Here is a 26,621-nt window from a genome sequence, read left to right on the forward strand (position 1 = left end):
AGCACCTGGCTGGCTCAGTTGGAAGAGCAGGTGACTCTTCATCTTGAAGTTGTGAGTTTGAATCCATGTGGGGTATAGAGATTACTTAAATAAAAACTTAAAAAAAGAAAAAAAAAGCCAGAACTGGAACCCATGGCTCATGACTCCAGGTTCAGTTATTTTTGCTACTATACCTAAAATATCACATGCTATTATCATTAAGCATGGTCACTCCACGTTTCAGGAAAATAGACAGCAGATAAATTATAGATCGTAGATGGTAGACCAAGATAATTGCATTTTTTCTAACCATGACAAACTCGGCATAAATGCGAGACAGTCAGAGTTGTTTCAATTCAGCTTTAATATCGTAAAGCTGACAAATGGTCAGTTAACTCCTCCTTTCTGTTGCCCTGCCAGTCACCCCAACACACGGAGTTCAGGCACATGGGCACCCAGCCAGAAGGTGACTAATACCATCTCTTTGCACCCAAGCCATGTACAATAAGCACATAGCTCCTTTTCTTTTAAACCTCACTGGACAAGTTGGTATCAGTATCTTTAAAATACAAATGCTCCTTTGTTATGCAATTTTAGTAAAAAATAGTTGACTGGGAGGGGAGAAAAGAGGCTAGTAGTATTTTGAACCAACAAGGTCAGACCATTTGGGCAACCATGACTCACCTCAACAGGGTTTCAAACTTTTTTCATTAAAAAGTTTTCTCAAAATATTTTTGTAAACTACCTCACCTTCTGCCTTTCCCCCAACTTCAGTCTTCTGATGGGGGGGAAAAGTAGCATTTAAAAATGTTGAAAAAGAAGCTGACCTCAATCAGATTAAAAAAATAGGTATATGTGGACTCAAACTGACAGGGAAAACACAAGCATAAGAACAGTTGTGTTGATGGGGCACCTGGCTGGCTCTGTCAGTAAAGCATAGGACCCTTGACCTCAGGGTCTTGAGTTCAAACTCTACATTGAGCATTGAGAATAAAAATAATTAATCAATCCAAAATAGTTGTGTTGGAATGGTAGGATCATTTTTCCATTCTTAGTTTTGTTTTTAATTAAAATATATATTTATATACAATATAGAACTATATGTACATAGAACTATATATATTTATATATAAAATAGAGCTATATATATGTTTATATATGATATAGAATTATATATATAGAACTATATAGTAATGTTTTATATACAATTTAGGTTATATTTTTTTTAATTTTTTTTTAACGTTTATTTATTTTTGAGACAGAGAGAGACAGAGCATAAATGGGGGAGGGTCAGAGAGAGGGAGACACAGAATCCGAAACAGGCTCCAGGCTCCGAGCTGTCAGCACAGAGCCCGACGCGGGGCTTGAATTCACAGACCGCGAGATCATGACCTGAGCCAAAGTCGGCAGCTTAACCGACTGAGCCACCCAGGTGCCCCTAGGTTATATTTTTTACACTGTATTTTTTAACTTAAAATTCAAATTTTATACAATGTCTTAACAGAATGGGATTTAATAAATCTTTTGGACTTAAATAATAACTAGTTATGGTTTAGTTTTTCACCCTATGTGTATCATTAAAGATTCTTTAGTTGTAAGCAACCCAAACTAACTCTGGCTACTTAAACAAAAAAGAGAACCTATTCTAAAGAGTATGGGAGAGCAGAGAGGACTACAAAGAAGCCTTGGAGAAGCAGGAAGCAGGTAACCACAGAAAAATGTCCATTCCACTGAGCATAAGGCCCTGCCACTGGAGTGAGTGAATGCTCTCCAACTATTTGTTTCTTCTGTGCTCAATCCCTAGGTCTAAGATTCAGAGTCCTTGGCCAGAGATGTGCCAAGCTAGGATGGCCTGAGCTGATGAATGAAAGAGGGAGTTGAAACGGAGTCTCTTGGGTCCACTTCCACATGGGAAAGCAAAACACCAAAGATCTCATCCCACCAACATAGCCCTCAGCAGCGGGCATAGTCACCTCAAAAGTTGATGAGGATGCTCATTGGAAGATCTAACGTCCACTAAATCGTAGCTTTGTTCTCACCACTAAAGGAGACATTTGTGAGAACATGAATGGTCTCTCAAGAGTATTTCTTTAAGGTTTTTTTTTTAAGCTTATTTATTTATTGAGATCCTGGAGGGGGTGGTGAGGCATAGAGGGAGGGAGAGAGAGAATCCTAAGCAGGCTCCATGCTGTCAGCACAGAGCCTGACGCAGGGTTTGATACAGAAACTGTGGAATCATGATCTGAGCCAAAATCAAGAGTCAAATTCTTAACCAACTGAGCCACCCAGGCACCCCTTTTTTTTTTTTTTAATATTTGAGAGAGAGAGAGAGAACGTGTGAGCGAGAGAGGAAGAGGGAGAGGGGGAGAGAGAGAGAGAGAGAGAGAGAGAGAGAGAGAGAGAGAGAGAATATGAATCCCAAGCAGGCTCTGCACTATCTGTGCAGAGCCCAATGCGGGGCTTTATCCCATGTCATGACCTGAGCCGAAATCAAGAGTTAGATGCTTAACTGACTGAGCCACCCAGATACCTCCCAGCAGTATTTAAAAATTTTTTAACGTTTATTTATTTTTGAGACAGAGAGAGACAGAGCATGAACAGGGGAGGGTCAGAGAGAGAGGGAGACACAGAACCCGAAGCAGACTTCAGGTTCTGAGCGGTCAGCACAGAGCCCGACGCAGAGCTCGAACTCATGGCCTGTGAGATCATGACCTGAGCTGAAGTTGGACGCTCAACTGACTGAGCCACCCAGGTGCCCCAGCCCCCAGCAGTATTTTAGACGGACACCCACACATCTTTCCTCCTCACTTATCAAGGACCAGCGAAGACATGCTTTGGGCATGACATTTTGGTGTGATGCTTCAGACCACAATAGAATTTGATCCCATCTCTACACTCAAATAATATAAATCAAGTCCAATCCTCAGAGCATATCCCACATCCATCACAACACTACCTAGTATTGTGGTCCTAGGTCCTTCCCAGCCCATTCTACTCTCCTTATGACCATCACCCACACAGCTTTCCCTGAAGAATGTTCTGTACTAACAGGCATTCCATGAAAAGGGAAGGGGAAAGAAATACGAATTATTGGTTAAATCAAGTCTACAAGCCAAAGTTTGTCTTAAATAGCTATAGACCATTTTACTGTTTTTAGTGTCTTCCTTTAAGATCCTTAAAGGTAACCACTAAACCACACATTCTTAGGAGATGAATTCCACATGGCTTTAAGACGCAATTGTTTTAACGGCGTTTTTGATAGATGGAGGTGAATGTGTCAAAACTTTTATTAACATTCAGTTTAAAAAGCTTTACACCTGCGGCATGCCAAGATCTAGAAGATTCTTAAAGAAGTTACCCATTAGGGTGTGGTCCTTGGTTTAGAAGTCGTGGGGCCTTGGTAATTTTTTGTTAAGTGGTTTAAGAATTCACAATCTTGGTCCAGGGCTGGTAATATTGTGCCATTTTCTTCTCCCTTCAGGGAAGAAGAGACACTATTATACCTGCAGGCTCCCAGCATGTTATTGCCTTACAGGTGACTCTTTAACATCTTCTATGGATTAACAATTTGATCTAAATCAGCCTCAAGGCTCCCTCAGAAAAGAGGGTGAAGGAGAAAAGCACCAAAATATTTCTCAGGCTCTACCTTAAATACAGTTTATGTGTGTGGTAAAACATACGTGCCATAAAATTCACCACTTTTAACCATTTGTAAGTAGAGAGTTCCATGGCATTAAGTTCCTTCACATTTCTGTGCAGCCACTACCATCCGTTTCTAGAACTTTCTTGTCATTTCAAACCCAAGCTCTGTACTTATTAAACACTAACTCCTTATTTCCTTCTCTTCCAGCTCCTGGCACCCACCATTTTCCTGCAGGCCTCTGTGAATTTGATACTCCTAGGTCCCTGATGTAAGTGAAATCATATGGTATTTGTCCTCTTGTGTCTGGATTATTTTTAAGTGCAGTTTTGATACATAGAACAGTGCCCTTACAGTGAGTAAGGACACAGTGTAGGTAGTTGTTACTTCTACATCAGAAGTCTTTAGCCTGGAGCCCTTGGATGAGTCCTAGGAATCTGAAACTCCTTTAAGAGATGGGTTTCCTACTTACAAAGTTTTGTAGGAGCCTTAACCCAGAAGATGCTGATTGCTGTTCTGGGTCCTCTCTGTTTTGAGACCACCCCCTTGGTCCCAAACCAGTATTGACTGACTTCAGGTAGCAACAAACCACCAACATGGTCGTATTTGTTGTATGGCTCTCGATTTTGCTGACGATTCCAATTTGATACCTAATGGAGTGTCACTCATTCCGTAAAACCCCAGCCCTATGTTTAGCGGGCCACTTAAGAACTTTGAGCTCACCTTCATATGAACACTATCTAATGCAAACGCAACTCAAAACCACAATAAGCCACAACTTCATACCCATTAGAATGACTAGGATCGGGGCGCCTGGGTGGCGCAGTCGGTTAAGCGTCCGACTTCAGCCAGGTCACGATCTCGCGGTCCGTGAGTTCGAGCCCCGCGTCAGGCTCTGGGCTGATGGCTCGGAGCCTGGAGCCTGTTTCCGATTCTGTGTCTCCCTCTCTCTCTGCCCCTCCCCCGTTCATGCTCTGTCTCTCTCTGTCCCAAAAAAAAAAAATAAATAAACGTTGAAAAAAAAAAAAAAAAAAAAGAATGACTAGGATCAAAAAACCAGAAAACAACACGTATTGGTAAGGATGTTGAAAAATGGTAACCCTTGTGCATTGCTGGTCAGAATGTACAATGATGCATTCCCTGTGGATAGTAGTATAGCAATTCCTCAAAAGTTAAAAATAGAATTACTCTATGACCCAACAATCCCACTTCTGTATATACACCCAAAAGAACTGAAAGCAGGAATTCCAAACAGGTATTTGTTTGGTATTTGCTCATACTCAAAGCAACATTATTCCCAATAGTCAAAAGAACAGTCCGAGTAAAGATCCATGAGGAATGGATAAACCAAAGTGTAGTATAAACACACAATGGAATATTACTCAGCCTAAAAAAAATAAAGGTGATTCTGACACCGGCTACAACATGGATGAACCTTGAGGGCATTATGCCAAGTAAAATGAACCAATCACAAAAGCACAAATACCGTAGGATTCCACTTACGTGAGCTATTTAGAGTAGTCAAATTCACAGAGACAAAATGTTAAATGGTGGTTGTCAGAGACTTCGGGGGAGGAAGAATGGGGAGTCCATGTTTACTGGGAACAGAGCTTCACTTTGGAAACATGAAAGAGTTCTAGAGAGGATGGTGGTGACTGCTACCCAGCAACATGAAAGTTTTTTTTGTTTGTTTTGTTTTTTGAGAGAGAGAGAGAGAGAGCGCGCGCACGAGCGCACACACAGGGGAGGGACAGAGGGAGAAAGAATCTTTTTTTTTTTTTTTTAACATTTATTCATTTTTGAGAGACAGAATAAGAGTGAGGGAGGGGCAGAGAGAAAGGGAGACACAGAATCCAAAGCAGGCTCCTGGCTCCGAGCTGTTAGCACAGAACCCAGTGCAGGGCTTGAACTCACGAACCTCGAGATCATGACCTGGGCTGAAAAGTCAGACACTCAATCTAGTGAGCCACCCAGGCACCCCAGAGACAGACAATCTTAAGCAAGCTCCACACTCCACTCTGAGCTGACTTGGGGCTCAAATCTTAAGACTTAGGTTTGATCTTATGACCTGATCCAAAATCAAGAGTTGGATGTTTAACCAACTGAACCACCCGGGTACCCCTGTGAAAGTACTTTTAATGACCCTGAACTATACACTTAGAAATGGTTAAAATGCTAAGTTTTATGTTGCACATATTTTATTAAATAAAACACATATAAAGAAATGTCTAATGCTGTCTGATCATTATTCCCTGCTCCTGCAGAAAAGTTAAAAGCCTTGTGTGCAGTTTATCCCAAACTCTGTGTTCTGGAAAGAAACAAAATGCAGTAAGTAGCAAAATCATTTTTCAGAAGCTGGGACTGACTTAGTTGGGTTTTTCAGTAAAAAAATAATAATAATAATTTCAGGGGTGTCTGGGTGGCTCAGTCGGTTAAGCATTCGACTTTGGCTCAGGTCATGATCTTGCCTTTCCCAAGTTTGAGCCCCACATCAGACTCTGTTCTGACAGCTCAGAGCCTAGAGCCTGCTTCAGATTCTGTGTCTCTGTCACTCTCTCTCTCCCCCTTCCCTGCTCATGTGTCTCTCTCTCAAAAATAAAAACATTTAAATAGAAATAAAAAATAAATCACTTCAGCATCATAGCCCCTCCCTCCTGCTCCCTTCCTCACCACAAGAGGAAAGCAGGGGGAAAGACAAAAAAAAAAAAAAAAAAAAAAAGAACAAAATTCTAAACCAGAGACAGCAGGGCAAGCCTTTATGGGACTAGAGTGATTTCCAGGAGCCGGGAAGCTGCCCCTCCAAGGCAGCCCATTCAACATGGACAAGGGGAGAAACTCAGAGCTAAGTCACAAGAGAAGCCCACCTGTCCGGTCACCCACCTCCCAGGGGCAGCACAGGCACCTGCCCAGTGATCACCCGCTAAGGTGCCTCACCAGGAAGTGTGAGTGCTCCTTCCCTCTCTGCAATCACTTACCTCACAAAAATGGTTCTCGATAATGTTCAAAGCAGTCAGGGCAACCTGAGGGTTCTCATGAAGTTGCAAGGCCTCAATTTTATCAACACCACCGATTTCTTCTATCAGGAGACACATGTTTTCCTTCTCTGAAAGCTTCTCTGCTGCCTGTGGGTATGTAAGAAAAAAAGCTCTTTGGAGGCGGAGCTTCGCCTCAGGGGAGTCAAAGGCTCCTGTTCCAGAATGGGCAGCCATAGTTTTATTTTTCCCTAATTAAGTCCCTAATTAAGACTGCAGGATCTTACTCCTCTTTTGGGTATTTATAGTACACATATTTAGGTTTATATTAATTGCACAAAATACAATTTTTGCCAAGTAAGCTGCCCTCCACAAATACATTGCTATTACTGTTTAATAGCTATCTCCCTTCTAATTAATGGAAATGGTTTAAAATACAGTTTGAGGGGGGAACCTGGATAGTTCAGTCGGTTAAGCATCTGACTTTGGCTCAAGTCATAATCTCACAGTTCGTGAGCTTGAACTCCGCTTTGCGGGAGCCCTGCTTCTCTGTCTCCCCTTCTCTGCCCTTCGTGGTATTCTCTCTCTTCCCCTGTCTCTCTCCCCTTGCTCACTTGTGCCCTCTCACTCTCAAAAAAAAAAAAAAATAGTAATACAGTTTGAAAGAATGTTCAAGTAATGCTTTATTTTTGAGAGAGAGCATGAGCAGGGGAGGGGCAAAGAGAGAGGGGGACAGAGGATCTGAAGTGGGCTCTGCACTGACAGCAGTGAGCCCAATGTGGGGCTCGAACCCACAAACCATGAGATTACAACCTGAGCCGAAGTCGGATGCTCAACCGACTGAGTCACCCAGGCACCCTAAGTAATGCTATTTAAATACAGGTGTTCTGGCCCTACCCTTACCGTAAAGCCTTGAGAGGTAAGACTAAGGGGACCCTGAGCAACACCATGGCAAATAACCAAGTCCCTGGAAACAAATAACATGAGTGGATTTAATCCAATGCTGATCATCGGATTTATCATCTGGGGCTGTTCATTCATTCAAACACTTATACATAGACTGTGGGTGAGGCCTACAAAACTAGAGCTCAAGATGGGATTTAGAAAAGGCCTTTTCATAACTCATTTTTGGGGCAGACAGGTAGATAATTGTTGCAATACAGAAAGTAGAACACAGTAAATGATCAGTGGTTTACGTTATAGAAGATGTGCATAAAAGGCTTGGGAAGTAACACACCTTCTTGAAAAACAGTGCTGCACCAGGGCCAACCATAGGAAATTCCCAGCATTCCCAAAACAAGGAATGGCAAGGACAACTTTTTGAAGGGTTAAGTGTTGCTTATTAGGAGAAGAGGGAATAATCCAGCTAGCTAAATAGCCTATTTGGGGAAAGAGAAATAAAGAAGCAGCTTTGGTGTCATCTCCGAAGGGCTCTGCTCTTTATTTTGTGAGCAATAAGAAAACCTCCTGTGGTCCAAATTAAACCTTATTTAGGTCACACCGTCTACCTGATGAGAGTCTGTACTGTTTTGTCTAAAGCTGGACACTCTTTGGTCCTATCTGGGGTCCAAAATGAGTTTTGGCTTTCAGTGAAGAAACCAAGGCAGGACCAATGAGCTAGGATAGCCTCAGAAAGAAAGCTGGGGGATGTGGGATGACCCAGGGCAAGCAGAGCCCTGGAGAAGGATTCTGGATGTTGGCAAAAGAGCAAACAGCCCCAAAGTCACTTCAAGCTGCACTCTGCCGGCCATTAGAGGCTCTCTGCTACCTTGTCCTCCTAACCTGCTATTCCAGTGCCTTTCTCTGATCTATCAGATGTGGTTTTCCCAGATGCCTCCAAGGAAAAAAAAATCCCAAATGTTTAATTCAAATGAAACAGATGAAGTTCAATTTCTCCAGCCCATAAGTGTGCTTTCACCAATGTGTTATGTCGTTATGTCCAACTTTGTCTACGGGCGGCCAAGTCTCTATGCTTCATCCATGTGATTTGCTCAGTCTTCATGTCTAATTGGGTGCTATTTCAAATCTGTTCTTGACTCAGGTCAGTTCTTTCTAAGACAGTTACATGAAAAGGATGATTAAAGTGAGCTTTTAAAAGGAATGTGTTACTGTCCCTGGTGTTACTTTGAAATTCTTCAAACGGCTTCGTCGCATATAAAAGGACCTTAACCAGATGAATATAGCCAGCCTTCAAGATGGCCTCAGATGATCTCTAACTCCTGATATTCACACCCTTGTACAGTTCCCTCCCATGTTGAGTGGGGCTGATCTGTGTAACCAATCCATTCCATGTTGTTGGAATGACTTCCAAGGTTAGGTCATAAAAGTCACTGGGGCGTCCACCTTGCTTTCCTAATTGCTTGTTCCAGAGGAAGCCAGCTACCATGATGAGAATACACATAAATGGTCCTATGAAGAGCTCCACGTCCAGGAAAGTGACAACTTTCCAGGCATATGAGTGAGCCATCTTGAAAGCTGCTCCTCAGCCTCCATCAAGCCTTCAGATGAAACTGCAGCCCCAGCTGACACCTTGAATCTCATAATAGACCCTGAGCCAGAACCATCTAGCTAAGCTATCCCCAGATTCCTAACCCCAGAAACTAGATGAGATAATAAAGTAAAAGCTTGGTTTGGGAACATAATTCGTTCCAGAAACATGCTCGTAATCCAACACACTTGTCTATCAAAGCTAATTTCCCCTTAAGAAATAATGGGAACTCAGATGAATCATTCCACAACCCCAAAATATTCATATAAAAATCATTATAATACTGTAATATAATACAAAATAAATACAAGGTATAAAGAAACACTAATTAACCTGCACTTATCTTTGAAAATCTTTATGGCTGGTGTGAAGGAGACAAGGGAGAGGAGGGTTATTGTGTGGGACGAACTTCACTATCACTAATGGAATCACTGCTGTCTATTGGCTCAATAGAATCTTTTTCTTTTCATGCAACTTTAACAAGGAGCCTCTCCGATGACATTGCTTTTGCTCCTTTTGAGGATTTTGCGGAAATAACATTGCATTGTTGTTAAACAGATTAATTGCTCACACTGCTACAGTCTTATTTGTGTGGAGCTAGTCCCTGGCTCCTATTCATAAGCAAGCCCCTCTAAGTCATGTCCAAGAATGCAATCGGGCCACAGTTTTCTCCAAGCAAAATCAAGGGTTCTCTTGGTGATCCCATACCAGGCTTTATCAATGATCTTGAGGCAGTGCAAATCATTTGATGTGCAAATGATTTTTCCAAAACCCTCGGAGGGTAAGGTTTGTTCCTTTGGTCACCTTGAAGCATTGCTGAAATAGTGCTTTGCTATGAAGCTTTTTAAAGTTCGAAATGAACCTCCTGATCCATGGGCGAGAAAATTGGAATGGTGTTGGGAGGAAGGAACTTGACCTTAATGAACTCAAGTTCCTTCAGTAAATGGTCCTCAAAGCCTGGCAGGTGAACAGGAGCATTATCCATAACCAGTAAGGTTTTGTGTGACAAATTCTTTTCTAAAATTCTGCAGGACTGAAGGCCTCATTGATCCACCCAATGAACAAGATATGAGTGACCCAAGACTTACTGTTGGACCTCCACATAACGTTTAACTGGCTCTTCTGCACCTTGCATTTCTTGAAGGCTCATGGATTCTTGGAATGATACACGAACAGGGGCCTGACTTTAAAATCCCCACTTGCGGGGCACCTGGCTGGCTCAGTAGGTTGAGTAGGTGGCTCAGTAGGCTGACTTCGGCTCAGGTCACAATCTTGCAGTTTGTGAGTTTGAGCCCCACATCGGGTTCTGTGTGGACAGCTCAGAGCCCGCTTAGAATTCTGTGTCTCCCTCTCTCCCTTTCCCTCATTCACACACACACACACACACACACACACGCACACACTGTCTCAAAAATAATCATAAAATAAAATAAAATAAAATCCCCACTTGTGGGGCACCTGGGTGGCTCAGTCAGTTAAGATTCTGACTTTGGCTCAGGTCATGATCTCATGGTTCACGGGCTCAAGCCCCACATCAGACTCTGTGTGGACAGCTCAGAGCCTGGAGCCTGCTTCAGATTCTGTGTCTCTGTGTCTGTCTGTCCATCTCTCTCTCTCTGCCCCTCCCCAGATTGTGCTCTCTGAATAATAAGTAAACTTAAAAAATTATTAAAAACAAAATAAAATCCCTGCTTGCATTAGCACCAAGCATGAGGGTGAGACGGTCTTTTGTGGGCTTGTGACTGGGCATTATGTGCTCTTATCTTGTAATGTCGGTCCTCTTTGGCATCTTTTTCCAAAAAAGCCCTGGCTCATCAAGTTAAAAACTTGTTCTGGCAGGTCACACTTGGAAACCATGAGCTTCTGGAACTCGGGGACAGTAGCTTTAGCTGCCTTAGTGTCAGAACTCGCAGCCTCTCCATGTCTCGCAACACTATGGATGTCACTTCTCTTAAAGTTGTCAAACCAGTCCCTGCTTGATTTGAAGACTTCATTTTCTGTTGACATACCTGGCAGTTTACTTACAGGGTTGGTGTACAAGGCCTTTGCCTTCTTGCAGACAAAGTTCTTGGGCACAGCATCACCTGCTAGTTTCTTCTATCTAAAACAGAAGCAACTTTTCTACATCTTCCAGAACATGTGGCCACTGCTTTCATATTTGATATCCTTTTGCTGCATCCAGCCCCCTTCTTTCTTCTTTAATATTGTGCAAATGGTCAACGTCGACTTCTTCTAAAATCTTGCAGTTTTAGCCACTCACATACCTCGTTCATACTTCTTGATTTCCTTCTTCACTTCCACCGTAATCATCTCCTTATTACCATCTTTCTTTTCAATCTTTTTCTGCCTGGGGGCCACGTCTAAGCTCGCATGGATGTTGACTACAGTAATTATTAAACTCTTATCATATACTGTATTTAATGTAACTAGCAATAAGGCATAGAGTAAAGGGTCTATATCTACAGGCAACCTGACCTAGAATGGGAGAATTCCTAAGCTTACTCTTGTATGGAAAAGCAAAGGACTGTCCACAGGTGCTTTGAAGTGACAAAAAATACACTAGTGCCAGTTGTGGGCACCTTCCAACATTCTGAAATATCGTCAATTTCTGCCAAACACTGCAGCCTGAAACTGAGCATCCAAGCATGGAAGATGATCGCCCACAATCCAGTAGCAAGAGAGAGAGAAGAACCATTGGCTCAGTTGTGATCATGGGACATTCGGCATCATGTACGACTTGTATTGCAAGGCATAGATTGTTTATCAGGTTAAAACTTATTAGAAATGTTTGCTTGTCTTGTAGAACATGCACAGAACAAGTTACTCACAATCCAAGGTTTTATTGTATTTGTTTTAGACCAGTAGGGAGTAACTGATCATGCAGCAATATAGAACAGACACAAATGGTTTATGAACATTGGCTTAATTTGCCTTTATTTCAGAAATAAAACTTTCCTGGAGTTCTAATTCAAGGCTTTGTAGTCCAATTTCAGCATCTATCTCTGCTAACTTCTTGCTTCTCTTTCAGGTGTATCCTATGTTTTAGCCTTCTAGAAGAGCCAGCCATGTGGTGTACAGGACTGCTTTTCCCGGCTTCAAACATTTGACTGGTTTCTCCATCTCACTCAGAGTAAGCCAAAGTTTTCACATACCTTATGTGATATGGATGCTCTGAGCCTGACCACCACCTTCCATCCCTTTGCTCCCGCCCATCCTTGAGCCCTCTTTCCCCAGATATCCATAAGATTCACTCATTTCTCTTTGGTCTTTGCATGCATAGGAAGAACCCTGAGACAAGTTTCTCCTGACTACTACATTGATGGGATCACCATTACCTTCCCGCTCTGAGCCATCAGCGACTGACCCTTCATCACATAAACTCCCAGTTGTTGGGTCTGTTTCTCTCCCCATTAATATATAAGCTCTACCAGAGCAAGGACTTTGTTCTGTGGTATCCTGAGCATCTGAAACAATGTTAGGCATATGGTCACTCACTTGAAAAAATGAAGATGGGCCTTCTTTGAAAGGCCTCTTGTTTTTGTTTTCCATAGGATGCATGAACAGGAGGAGGGTTGGGGGAGTGGAAAAAGAATCCACATAGGGGTTTTAAGAACCAAAATAAATGCCTTCGATTTGGAGACTGCTATTTCAAAACCAACCTGCTTAAAAAAACAAAACAAAAAACCAACCTGCTTAGAGCAGCTCACCTGGAGGATAAGAGAGATAACATCAAGGATGATGGTAACAATTTTGGGGTCTTGGATGGTAAGCAGATTCACCAGTGGCTCCAAGACTCCAGAGTGGACAAGCTGGATCAACTGGTCTATGGTGCCTCCAGTTGTGAAGTTTGCCACGGTCCAAACAGCCTCTTTCTGGACTTTAAATTCTCCCTGAAGAAACAATGTTTACAATCTTTATGGATCCTGAAGAACTTAAATATAGCAATGCTAACTTAGTTCAATTTCTAGGTAGGCTGGTGACAGCCAAGACTGTATATATAATTTACGTTGAACACATCAGCAATTTGCCTCTAGTTCTTGAACAGAGGATAGCACCTTTGAGAAGCCAAGGAGCAGACAGGCTCCCATTAGGACTTAGAGGGAAGTTCTAAGTTGGAATGGACTCATTTCCTTAAGTCAGGTTATGGGAATAATATAATGAACATAAACCAATCCAGATAATCTATATATATTAGAAATTATCCTTGGAATTATTTCATTTTTTAACTTTTGAGAGAGAGAGAGACAGAGCATGAGGAGGGGAAGGGCAGATGCCCTTAGTCTTTCGGATGCAGGGAAACTATGGACAAGAAGCTCCATAGCTACAAAGCTGAGCACACAAAGTGATCTCAGGGAATGAGCCAGACCAGAGGTGTCAGAGGAAGACCATTGAAATATCACTCAATGCATTCCTTGCATTTGTAAGAAACACTTTGCCCAGAGATCTGGGAGTAATTTATCATAGATCCTTCTATCCCTGTGCAGAAGGAGTTATTCCCATTTTATGGCTGGGGAAAACTGTGACCTCAGTGTAAAAGAAAGAAAGAAAGAAAAGAAAGAAGGGAAAGGAAGAAGGGAAAGGAAGAAGGGAAAGGAAGAAGGGAAAGGAAGAAGGGAAAGGAAGAAGGGAAAGGAAGAAGGGAAAGGAAGAAGGGAAAGGAAGAAGGGAAAGGAAGAAGGGAAAGGAAGAAGGGAAAGGAAGAAGGGAAAGGAAGAAGGGAAAGGAAGAAGGGAAAGGAAGAAGGGAAAGGAAGAAGGGAAAGGAAGAAGGAAGAAGGGAAAGGAAGAAGGGAAAGAAGGGAAAGAAGGGAAAGAAGGAAAGAAAAGAAAAGAAAAGAAAAGAAAAGAAAAGAAAAGAAAAGAAAAGAAAAGAAAAGAAAAGGAAAGGAAAGAAAGAAACTCAATAACCAAAAACAACTTCGGGCTCCAAGCCAACTGTAGTTCAAAAAGCAATTTGAAGTAAGATTACTTCTTGATTCAAGGCTGGATGTCTTTTTTTTTTTTTTTTTTAATGTTTGTTTATTTTTGAGAGAAAGAGAGAGAGAGAGACGAGACACAGAATCCCAGGCAGGCTCCACGCTCTGAGCTGTCAGCCCAGAGCCCAATGTGGGGCTCGAACTTAGGAACCATGAGATCATGACCGGAGCTGAAATCGGACACTTAACCGACTGAGCCACCAGGTGCCCCCATGACTGGAGGTTTCTGATGAGAATCTATATAGACTCATGGTAGCACACAGGATAGGAAGCATCTAATAGATCAAAAGATGCCTTGATTCAGGTTGCACACCTAGGAACCCACCATCCAACCCCAGGGCAGGAACACCACCGGCAGCTTCTCTTTCCCATCCTATTCCACTTGCCTCCCTGCCCCCAACCAGACAAAACCACTCCTGGCTTGTGTCACCTATAGATGATTAAACTGAGCCCATCCATTCAAAGGAGACAAAAAGAAATGCTGACGGATAGGAGTTGTCCTGGGGAGGGAAGTGGGAATCTGGAGGAAGAAGGAGGTTTTGTTTTACTTCTACTCTTATATCTGGATTTTCAGTATGTATTACCACACCAATCAATGTGAGTTTTTACGCTGAAAAAAATCCAGTGTACAATATCACCATAACCCAATAGGTTCTTCCTCCTCAAACAGAACAAAACTTCCCCCTCTCTTGACAAGTAGAGTGGATGCCACATTCTTCTAACACCAAAGATAAGCCAATATTTACCAGCTCAGGATTTTTTTCTGAATATTTGAGCTGGGTGGGGGGACAGGGGTGGGAGGGGTCACCTTTTCATTGAACAATGCTTGTTTAGTCTCCTAAGTCTTTAATGGGTTGTCCAAAATGGATGCCTCTTCCTTTTTTTTTCCCCAGGGAGAATTAGGAAACTAAGGTTTCATAGCTCTGTTGTGATCTTGAGTAATTTGCTTCTTAGGTGGTGTCTGAACTCCTGAAGGGGTTCAACATGGGGCCAATTGGAAAACAGCCTTTTGTCACAGAGTGCACCACTTACATTTTTTAGCAGAGCCACCAAGGGAGGCAGCGTGCCACAAGCAATCAGCTGCTGGATGTGCTGGCAGGGCCCTGCAGCCACGTTGCTCAAGGCCCAAGCCGCCTCCTTCTGGATGGAGGACTTGGGATGCATCAGGAGCTGGGGCAGCACGTTCAGGATGCCCGCGTCAATGGCCACCTGGGTCTGGTGATCCGTTCCTGTGACGATGTTCCCCACGGTGCGGAGAGAGGGGGTCTGGAAGAACAAGGCTGCAAGTGTAAGCAAGCTTTGCCAATTTATCACAACAGAAGGGGACAGTCACACCAAGCTATGTGCACTCCCAAATATGCGTCCTGCTATGCTGATGGTGCTCAGGAAACCTGTGAATGATGATCAAATCCATGATCTTTATTAATTCAGCACATCTGTAGCCATTTGCATAGTTTGAAGGTACTTGCTAGCCTCTCAACAGTTCCAGGTTCAGTGAGACAGAGGTCAAGGGATGGCTTTATTAAGAAATGACGCTGTCCTTTCCATAATCTTACACTGGGAAAATCGCTAAACTGATTACAGTATTTATAATGTGGTAACTTCTACTGAATTTGTATTTAGCAGGAGTGTCAGGTTCCTGCTGTATATTTAATTGGAGCTAATGAGATCCCAATGGCATTTGTTGATGTGTTCACAAACACCCTCTCAACTCTGAAGGTCCCCAGGATGGGTCTGCAATTGGGCTTAAGACAACAGTCCTCTGAGGGCTGACTGTGCATTCATTTTGGTTTCTCTGCACTGTAGTGGCTGCCCCAGCACAGACCACCAACAGTTCTAGAGTTTTCCTAGCCTTTCATGCTAGGTATCTGCTACTCAAGTGAGAGGTGGAATAGGCCAATCACAGCCTTGGCAGGATGGTTCCAAATGGGCCCTCGACACCCAGGACATACAGCTTCTTATTTCTTCTTATTCTCTTCATACCCTCCCTCCTCTCAATATCATCCCCCCAAACTAACCTTGATGTCTGAATAATATTATGCTAATCTAGGCACAGATGATTGCGAAGCCTGCATAAATATACAAGGCTAGCCATAGAAGTCAAAAGGGGCACCCATGTTTTAAGGCATATCTTCAAGAAGCTTGTAAGTGACATGTTTCCTATCCTAGCCAAGTATTTGATGTTGACTTTGTTTCATTTTTACCTAGACTATTTCAGTAGTCTAATAACAAACTGGGGAGAGGATAAGAGGGAATTTTCTTTTACCCTTGAGTAAGAAATTTAAATGTTATAATGAGCTTTACGTTAGCACACACACGCACACACTCATGCATACCCTGCATTAGCCAACTGGTTAACATCCACATGCACAGACCACTGGAAGGAAAGGCCACAAAAGGGTGGAGGGACCAGAAGCAATTTCAATGTGGTGCTTTTCTATACTTTCTAGTTACCAGATTAAGAAAAAGTAAGTTACTTAACATCCACTAGGCTTTTCGATCAAAATACATTCAAGTCCTTGGCTAGACAGTAGCAGAGACCAGGGCAATGCAGACCACAAGCTTTGTTCTAGGTAAAGTATTAGAGCTGATGGTGGGAGAGGTCTCACTCAAGTGAGTATGACTCCCACATTCTAGTTGGAAGGTTCATGCAGAGACAGGCAGGACCAGGGACATTTACCAAGATATTGAGCTCCGAGCTGGTCATGAGCTGGACCAGCCTGGGTAGGACGCCCGTGTCTACCACTTGGCCGATGCGCTCATTACAGCCATCACTGAGGTAGGACAGCGCCCAACAGGTGTCCGAGAGAACCTCGCCATCTTCATGCTGCAGGAGGTCGAAGAGCACGGGCAACATTTGCTTCACTGCTTTCTTGCAGGGGTAAGGGCTCTTGTTTCGGCAAAGGTTGGACAAAGTCCATGTGATGTTCCGCAGAAACGAGATCTGTAACAAGGAGACTGCTTCCAGCATCGGGGGCAAAGAAGGGAAAAGGCCAATGGCTACATGTCCTTGCCATATTTCATCAATATTATTGACCAGTGTGAAGCAAAGAATTTGAGCTTCATGCAGACTTTGTTCTCAGTAGTGATGCACACTAGGGAGACTGAGAACGAGTTTAGGTTTCCTATTCAAATGTTATATGTAGGTTTCCTTGGATTCTTCAAAATGTCCCTCCCACCTGGACTCAGTTGATGACCCTGTTTTCACTTCTCATCGACAAAACAAAGGTCAAGCAGGAGTTGCTTGGTCTGCCTAGTAACCCTACCAACATGTGGCAACCACATTTCTGATCTTTGTTCAGGGGTCAGTCTTCTAACTCCACATCTGGATCCCATTTTTGCCTTTGAAGATTCTGTCCCCACGACCACCTTTCTGCCCTGGATCACTCCCACACTCTGGGACCCCTCCGTCTCTCTAGCCATGGTCCTGCTTCTATTTTTAGAGTCCAGCCCTCAAGGATGTGTCTATATTTGCATCTACCTTGCAGCTTCTTATTTGTTCTTCCACCCCTCTGATCTGATTTCTGCCCCTACTTCTTTTTACTTAGTGATAAAATCAGCTTTTTCCAAGTTACCAAATCCAACAGCTGCTTTTTCAGTCTTAAAGTTACCATCCCTATCAGAGGTATTTAGTACCCCTCTTGAAAAAGCTCTTTTTGGCACCTATGACCCCAAACCTGCATTTCTATTGCCAAATGGGCTGTTTCTTCTCAGTCTTTGGGGTGGGCTCTGCCTGTCTTCGGAGTGTCAGAATTCTTGAGACTTAGTCACAGGCTCTCCTCATACTCTAGGTCAGGGGTTGGGGCAAATTCTTTCTATAGAAGGCCAGATAGTAAACACTCTCAGCTTTATGGGCCATAGGGTCTCTCTGGTGCAACAAGTCATCTTTGCCCTTGTAACATTACAAAAGCGACCGACAATATGGGCATAAATAAATGGGGATGGCCATGCTCCAATAAAACTTTATTTATAAAAGTAAGCATCTAGCCCTGCTCTAGTTGATCTTGCCCAGCTGGATGACAGATGCGTGCACAATCATCTAGACCAACATTATCCATCCTGACATTGCTACGATGGTGTCTCTCACACTCTTCAACTTAATATGTACAACTAAGGCTCTGATTCCTTCTTCCCTCCATCTTCCCATTTCTCTAGGAGGACCGTCATAACAAGCTAACCCAAAACCGGAGGGCATCCTTGCTTCTTTCTATCTCCCATGTCCGACATGGCAGCATCCCATCTCCGTTTGCTATCATTTTACAAGCAGCCAGAAGGGTCTTTCTAAAAGATCAGATCACTTCACTTCCTGCCTTGAGATCCTTCAAAGCCTTCCCTCTGTCAGCATGAGGAAGTCTAAGTCCCTTGCCCTACTTGTCCTCTTACATTGCTCTCTCCTTGTGAATTCCCTGGTCATGTCAGCTTTTTTCTGGTTCCATTAGGTCAGGTTTTCTCCCACCCTGAGGGCTGGGTATTCCCTTGGCTTTTAGAAGCTACATTCTCTTCATTTTTGTTTGAAGCAAATCTAAAACCCAAATTTATCTCCAGTGGGGTCGGGGTTGGGGAGCTCTATTGTTGCCACATCAATCAACTTTGACTCTAAGCTTCAAATCAACACCCAGTACCCAGGAACAGAACTGGCGACCCATTAATTCTATCTGTGCCCCTTGAATGGAGAGCTTAGTCATCTACTTTTGAAGGACTATAATTTTAGAAAAACTCTAATGGAACTCTTCCAATGCCACCCCCCCAAAAGTAAAATCAGCACTAGTGGCCCCTGGGGGCAAATTTCCATCAACCTCTACCCAAGGTGATATTCAGTACTAGGTCTTGCTTATAAGTGCTGTCCTAAGGGGCAAGGCAGCACCCATATGACCTAACTGACTTGAAAATACTTCCACAATTTCAGAAACGTGTCACCTAGCTAGCTTTTCTACTTTAAAGACACTTACAGGTATGGCTGATGAAACCAGGGCCAGCAGATGTGGAATGGCATTGCTCGAGATAACCAGGTCTCTGAATTCTGGGCCATCACCTTCAAATAGATAAGAATGTGACATCTGAACAGGGAACAAAGAGAATCCTGGGGGTAAGCAACTACTTTTTTAAAAGCCTGTGCAAAGGGTGAGATGCCAAAATGCATTCCTGGGTTGGGCAAATACTTAGGATACCCATGAACTAGATTCTCTGTCTCCATCATGTTGGTTGGGTAGATAGACCAGATGTGGGCACCACACAGCAATGACTGTCATAGGCAGTCTGTGGACACATCAAGGAGCCAGCCAATAGCCCAGGAAGTGTCCGAGACTCTAAATGCCGATGGTACTTCATAGCATGGTTCTCAAGAAGATGAAGGCTATTACAGGCCAAATTGTCTTCCCAGAAGATGTTGACATGGGACAGAGGCTTCCAAAAGCAACTCAAAACCAAGTCTGGGCGATGGGTAGATGCTAGCCATCTGCTATCTGCTGCTCAAGCGAGAATACCAATTTGAGACCCTAGAAGTCTCAGTTTGTAATTCTTCAACCACCAGGACAAGGCATACGTTACTTTATACCACCTGATTTTGCCTGTTCCTTACTGAACCAGACAAAATGAGGGACAAAGTCTCTGTAATAGGTGCTTCATTTCTGCAAGCATTTACCACACAGACTTACTTTATATTCTGCATTTGCTATCCCAATACCCTAAGTCCTTGGAGGTCTCATCACAGTGTTTGCTTCTGCTGATTCAGTCATGGTGGGTTGTTGACTCTCTGAACTTGAAACTGCTAACATTTGGCTGATCTTAATTTGTCAAAATCCAGAGGGGCCCAATTGAGTTCATATCCCCCCCAAGAGTATTGTATTTATATCCAGCCAGGAATGCTAGAACTTTCAACACTGTCGCACTAACTCCTCAGTTCGTGCTTTCCTGGCTCATGCAGGGAATACAGCAGCAAGCCCCAAACTCACAAGGCCATTTTACGATTGCATTTTCAGGGAAGACTTTTACCCCAAACTGAGGAAATATTATCTTTTGTTACATTCCCTTGGCAACTTTTACTGGAGGTAGAATTTTTTCAAGGTCCTGCATTATGAATGGGTGTGTCATAAATGTCACAGTGCATGGGTCAAAGACTGGTCTTCTGTTCCTGAGGCCATTGAGACCTGAGGCCGTAGGACCCCAGTATTGGCAGATGGCCTTAGGCGGCCTTTAGCTTTCAGTACGTACTGCATCATCTAGTTTCAGCTTTAATTTTCAGCCTCTGAATTTGACTCTGAATTTTGGAAAAGCCTGTCAGAGCCTCCCCACTGTTTCTAGATATTTAAACTCAGATGATCAAGTCTATGATGCTACCCAAAGAACTCCCATAGCATGCCAGGCCAGGTGCCTGACCCACTGGTTTCCTAGCCCTTTATGAGGAGAGTCTTACCTGCTATATTACCAAGGGCCCACACTGCCTGTTCACACACAGTCATGTGGGGGGAAGACAGGAGCTCAACCAAAGGTTGGATGGCCCCACTTTCCACAACTGCCTGAGTCTGCTCTGAAGTCCCAGAAGCAATGTTGGTCAGAGCCCAGGCTGCCTCGAACTGCAAGCAGGGGTGAAGTGATGACTTCAGGAACTCCACCAGCCTGGGAATGAGCCCGGCTTCAACAATCAGTTTTAGAGGAGGGTTCCTTTCACGGGACAGCATTTTCCTTCGCAATCAGAGGGAAAAAAATAAAAGCAAGTCATGTGAGTCTGATATTAAGAACCTCCTTTATAAATGCTCTTGGCATTTCTAGCTATCGAACAAGACTAACAGCTGGGCCAGAGCCACTTAATATCCTAAAGTCCAGCCCATGGCACTTGGCAGTGATGAAGCAACATTTTTCCCTTCAGGTATTATCTATGAGCAGAGATTCCTATAGAGGCCAATTTAAATTAAGCAATTCATCTCTGACAACACTTGCATATCTTAAGATGTTCTCAAGGACAGTGTAGAGGAACAATTTAGTCTTGCTTTTGAACGGACTCACCTTCTCTTATGTTGCGTGGGCATTTTGTCACTGCCACAAAACCAGGAAGGCCCCTGAAACTTACTCCTAGCTTGGAACCTATGAATAGCAGAAGTCTGTTTAGCCATACCTGGCTGCCTGGGTGGCCTGGAAACATAGGTCTGGATCTGAAGCATTCACACCATTGATTATTTCTTGCAGGTTGAGGCTGACCTGCAAGGAGAGATGCTTTTGGGTCAGAGTCTCTGCGAAAAGGAACCATGAAGGTCATCTGGTCTAGCCATCTATCTGATTAGAACAAGCTGGCTTGGGCAGTATGCTGGTCTGCATTAAGGGAGAGAAAGATATTTGGTGGTCTTATAGGACACACAGATCTGTGACCCTTCCCATGCTCTGGGGAAGGGGTAATTCTTATAATCACTTGGATTCTCAGCACCTTTTCATTCCATGAAGAACATGCTAGTTATGATCAGCAAAAATAGAGTAAGGATCTCCAAAAATTCTCTTCTCCAAAACACCACCACTACCACCACCACCAACAACACAAGTAGAATCAGCCTTCCAAACTCTAGAAACTGACCAAAGGCTTGTAGCCCAATTGTAGCCCAATTTGTTTTGAGCCAAAAAGAGATTATTCAAGAAAAACAGCTAATCTTGAAAAGAAGAATTCTAGGAAACAAAAATGCATCAACATATGAACAGGATTATACATCCTGATCGACTGGGATCCAATCTGGGAAGGCAGGGGTGGTTCAACATGGGAACATCAATGTAGTAGGACATATTAATAGAATATTAATTCTATTAATAGAATTAATGCGGGGAGGAACACAAAATTATCTCCATAAATGCAGGGTAAGAGCATTTGACAAATTCAACCACCCTTCCATGATAGAATAGCTGGAAATAAAAGGAAACTTCCTTAATCTCATAAGGTCATTTTTTTTTTCTATAAAAAAAATCCCCCCTCGAGGGAGGGGAGGGTGGGTGATGGGTATTGAGGAGGGCACCTGTTGAAATGAGCACCGGGTGTCGTATGGAAACCAATTTAATAAATTTCATATTAAAATAAATACATAAATAAATAATAAAAAATAAAAAAACCCCACCTCTCGCATCACAATTAATGGTAAAAGATGGAAAGCTTTCCCCTTAAGATCAGGAACAAGACAAGGATGCCTCCTTGCTCTTATTCAACATAGTATTGGAAGTTCTAAACAGATTAATTAGGTAAGAAAAACAAAGCCATCTGGATTGGAAAAAGAAGTAAAATTGTTTCTATCTGCAGAAGACAAAAATTTGTATATGGAAAATCCTGAAGAATCCCCCCACATACACACAAATTAGAGCTAACAAACAAGACATAGCTAGGCTGCAGGGTTAACATACAAAAATCACTTGTATCTCTATATAGTAGCAGTGAACACTCCAAAGCTGAAATTAATAATTTTATTTACAATAACATCAAGAAGAATAAAAGACTTGGGAATAAATTTAGCAAAAGAAGCACATGACTTACATGCTGAAACTATTTTAAAAAATTAGAGAGGGCCTAATATATTAAAAAATACCCCATGATCATGAATTGGAAGACTTAATGTTGTTAAGATGGCAATACTCTTATAAACTGGTCTACAGATTCAGCGTAATCTCCATTAAAATCCTAGCTGTCTTTTTTAAAAAAATTGAATTTATTGTCAAATTGGCTTCCATACAACACCTAGTGCTCATCCCAACAAGTGTCTTCCTCAATGCCCATCACCCATTTCCCTTCTCCCCTACCCCAATCAACCCTCAGTGTTTTCTCTGTATTTAAGAGTCTCTTATGCTTTGCCTAAATCCTAGCTGTCTTGCTAGAAGAAATTGGCAAGTTGATTCAAAAATTCACGTGGAAATGCAGGGGATTCCAAATAGCTAAAATATCTTGAAAAAGAAGAACTAAGTTGGAAGACACTTCCCTATATCAAAACCACCACAAAGCTACAGTAATCAAGTCTGTGCTACACGGACATAGGGTAAACATGTTGATCAATGGAAGAGAATCCGAAGTCTACAAATAAACTCTCACGTGTATGGTCAGCTGATGTTAGACAAGGGATTTAAGACCATTCAACGGGGACAGGATGGTCTTTTTGATACTGGGACAATAAGATATCCACACATGGGATGATGAAATTGGACCCCTAACTCACACCATTTACAAAAGTTTATTCAAAATGGATCAAAGGTCTAAATGTAACAGCTAAAACTATAAAACTCTTAGAAGGAAACTTGGACATAAATCTCTGTGACCTTGGATCAGGCAATGGATTTTTTTTTCATGTTTATTATTTTAGACAGAGAACATGAGTGAAGGAAGGGCAGAGAAAGAAAGGGAGACAGAGGATCCGAAGCAGGCTCTGTGCTGACAACAGAGAGCCTAATGCAGGGCTTGAACTCATGAACCGTGAGATCATGACCTGAGCTGAAGTTGCTTAACCAACTGAGCCACCCAGGCACCCAAGGCAATGGATTCTTAAATATGATACCTAAAGCACAAGCAACCAAATAAAAAAGTAGATAAATTGAACACTTTCAAAATTTTAGACTTTTGTTCAAGGATTGTACTAAAAAAGTAAAAATGACAATCTACAGAATAAGAGGAAATATTTGCACATCATGTATCTGGTAAGGGTCTAGTATCCAGAATAGACAGTGTAAAGAACTCTTACAACTCCACAAGAGAAAGACAAATTACTCAATCTTAAAATTGAGCAAAGGGTTTGAATACACATTTCTCCAAAAGATACACAAATAGCCAATAAGCACATCAAAAAATGATCATTAGTCGTTAGGAAAACATACCAAAATTCCAACAATATAGCCCTTTGTACTCACTAGATGGCTACAATCCCAGAATGGACAAGTGTTGGTAAGAGAGCCAGCATGTACAATGATACAGCTACTTAGGAAAACAGTTTGGCAACATATTTGTTTCCTATTGTTTCTGTAAAAATTACCACAAAGTTAGTGGCTTAAAACACCACATCATCTTCTAGTTCTGGACATCAGAAGTTCACAATCAGCTTCACTGGACTAAAGGCAGGGCTGGCTGCTCCTGGAGGCTCTGAGGAAAGAATCTGCTTCCTTGCCTTGTTCAGCTTCTAGAGGGGCCACTTGCATTCCTTGGCTTGTGACTCCCTCCCTCCATCTTCAAAGCACAATATGCTAATCTCCCCTTCTGCGGTCCTATCACCTGCTCTGACTTGTCCTTCATCCTTACTGTAAGGGCCGATGTGATTACACTGGGTCCATCCAGATAATCCAGGATAATCGCCCCATCTCAAGACCCTTAACTTAATCACATCTACAAAGTCCCCTTTGCCATACAAGGCAACATTTATAGGTCCTGGGGATTAGGAGATGGAGGTATTTGGAGGGGGAGCCACTGTTCAGTTTACCTCCAGCCTCAAAGAGTTAAACAGGATGACAATATGACCCCGCAATTCTCCTCCTAGGCATGCTCCCAAGAGAACTGAAAACACATCCACACAAACATTTGTGCACAAAGCACCATTATTCATTATAGCCAAAAAGTGGAAACGCAAACGTCCACCGACTAACGAATGGATAAACAAAACTTGGCATGTCCATACAATGAAATATTATTCAGCCATAAAAGCCATGAAGTCCTGGGGCGCCTGGGTGGCTCAGTCAGTTGAACATCCGATACTTGATTTCAGCTCAGGTCATGATCTCACAGTTTGTAAGTTTGAGCGCCAAATTGGGTTCTTCACTGACAGTGTGGAACCTGCTTGTGATTGATTGATTGATTGATTGATTCATTCATTCATTCATATTCTCTCTTTCTCCCTCCCTCCCCCTCCCCTACTCACATGTGTACACGCACATGCTCTCTCTCAAAATAAGTAAACTTGAAAAAAAAAAAAAGGAATCAAGTATTGACATATGTTACAACACAGACAAGCCTTGAAAACATTATGCTGAGAGAAAGAAGCCATGTACAGAAAGTCAGAGAATGCTAACAGCCATTCCGTTTAATGGTTGCTAATGCATCATCAGATCTTGCCCAGATCAAATTTAGCTCTGCCCTGTAAGACTCCTAATCCTAGCAGGGTGCAATAATGCATGTGGATGGTTAAGATGGGACACAGACAGTGGCAGATCATAAAAGGATGTAGAGCCACGACTATCAGAGTCTAAGAAGAGAAACTCCCCGGTCAAGGTATTCCGGAAAGGACCCACGAAAGACAGCATTAGGTTGCACATCAACGCAGAATTTGCACTGAGTGAGGTTGGGGTGGATGGGGAACTGATGATGAAGGACAGCACTCAGGTCCTAGGCAAGACTTTATATGTTGAGTGACTAGATGTAACCCCTCATTTCTTATTTCTGGCCAAGGGATGGTAAGTTCATTTCCATTAGAAGCGGCACTTCATCTACCCCATCTCGCTCAGAATATAGATCCCAGACTCACAGCCACAAAGGTAATGGCCCTTCGCTTTCCAACACCACCAGCTTACCTCTACCCCCCCTCCTTAAAGACCCTGGATTAGAGTTTGCAAGTTCCGAATGTATTAAACATTTTCAAGCCAGAGAAACCTGCTGAGGATGGATCTCCCACACCACCGTCCTGAATGCCATATTCCCAATGTACGTACTCCTTTGGTTAGTTGTTCAGAAGCTGGGTCAGAGGAGACATTGGTGATATTTCTCCTCTTTAAGGCCTGCTCATCTTTCTTGGCCTTCCGGAGCTCCAGGCTGACTGCCATCCGCTGTTGCCGCCTCATCTAACGAGAAAAAAGAAAGAACCAGAGCCCTTAGAGCAGGGGAGTCAGGCTGTCACCCCATTTAGCTAAAACATGCCTCAAAGCGTCTGATTTCACTTTTACAGTGACAACAGTAAACAGTCCAGAAGAGTTAATATTACACAGTAAATAGCACGGTTTACCTCCTCTGCTTTCTCCTAACACCACATCCAGAAAAGTAGTTAACTTTCTTCCCAAAGTGAAGGAAGCCTGTCTACATTCTCGGCAGGCCAGGACTCTCAGCTGTAGAACCATCCAAGCAAAGTCTTTCATTGTCCCGAGTCTGAGCACATCTCTATCAGTACTGATTGGTCCCGCAAGGGCAGGCCTGGGCCTCCCAACTGGAGATCCAGGCAGGGATGGGGACTATGGCCTCTGAAGACATGACCCACATGTCCCTGACCATTTCCACCATTAGGGATCAGTCTACAGGTCATTGGAGCCTTGATCCAGCCCTGGATGCCAGACTGAGGGAGGTTAAAATTAAAAACAAAACAAAATAGACCCTTTTATCTTGGTTCAGAAGAAACTCCTCGACTCTATCGAGAATCCTGGGGGAAATGATCTAACCTGGGTTCCCCACATCATCTTCCCCTCCATTTCTGATACATTCCAGCCGTGAGATTTTTACTGCACTACTGCTTCATAGGGCGAAGCAGTTGCTTGGTACTCACAGATGCGTCTTTGCCTCGGTACTTAAATTTTCTCAGCCTCTCTTCTGGAGCATCCAAAGTCGGCATATTGACTGGAACAGTCAACCACCTGTAGGTAGGGCAG

At 42.9% G+C, this 26,621-nt stretch overlaps 1 protein-coding gene across 1 annotated transcript; it reads right to left on the minus strand.

Moving 5' to 3' along the window:
• Nucleotides 1–3,248: 3,248 nt before the first annotated feature.
• Nucleotides 3,249–26,604, minus strand: KPNA7 (karyopherin subunit alpha 7). Its single transcript, XM_045461715.1, has 10 exons — nucleotides 26,519–26,604; nucleotides 25,698–25,826; nucleotides 21,166–21,248; nucleotides 20,467–20,735; nucleotides 19,004–19,086; nucleotides 16,735–16,998; nucleotides 15,087–15,320; nucleotides 12,787–12,969; nucleotides 6,595–6,741; nucleotides 3,249–3,454 (listed from the first exon to the last, which is right to left on the minus strand). Exons 1-10 carry the CDS (start codon nucleotides 26,582–26,584, stop codon nucleotides 3,341–3,343), a joined length of 1,572 nt encoding a protein of 523 aa, XP_045317671.1. The 5' UTR covers nucleotides 26,585–26,604; the 3' UTR covers nucleotides 3,249–3,340.
• Between the last annotated feature and the right edge of the window lie 17 nt (nucleotides 26,605–26,621).

This window comes from Leopardus geoffroyi, chromosome E3 (genome assembly GCF_018350155.1).
Source record: "Leopardus geoffroyi isolate Oge1 chromosome E3, O.geoffroyi_Oge1_pat1.0, whole genome shotgun sequence".
NCBI lineage: Eukaryota > Metazoa > Chordata > Mammalia > Carnivora > Felidae > Leopardus > Leopardus geoffroyi.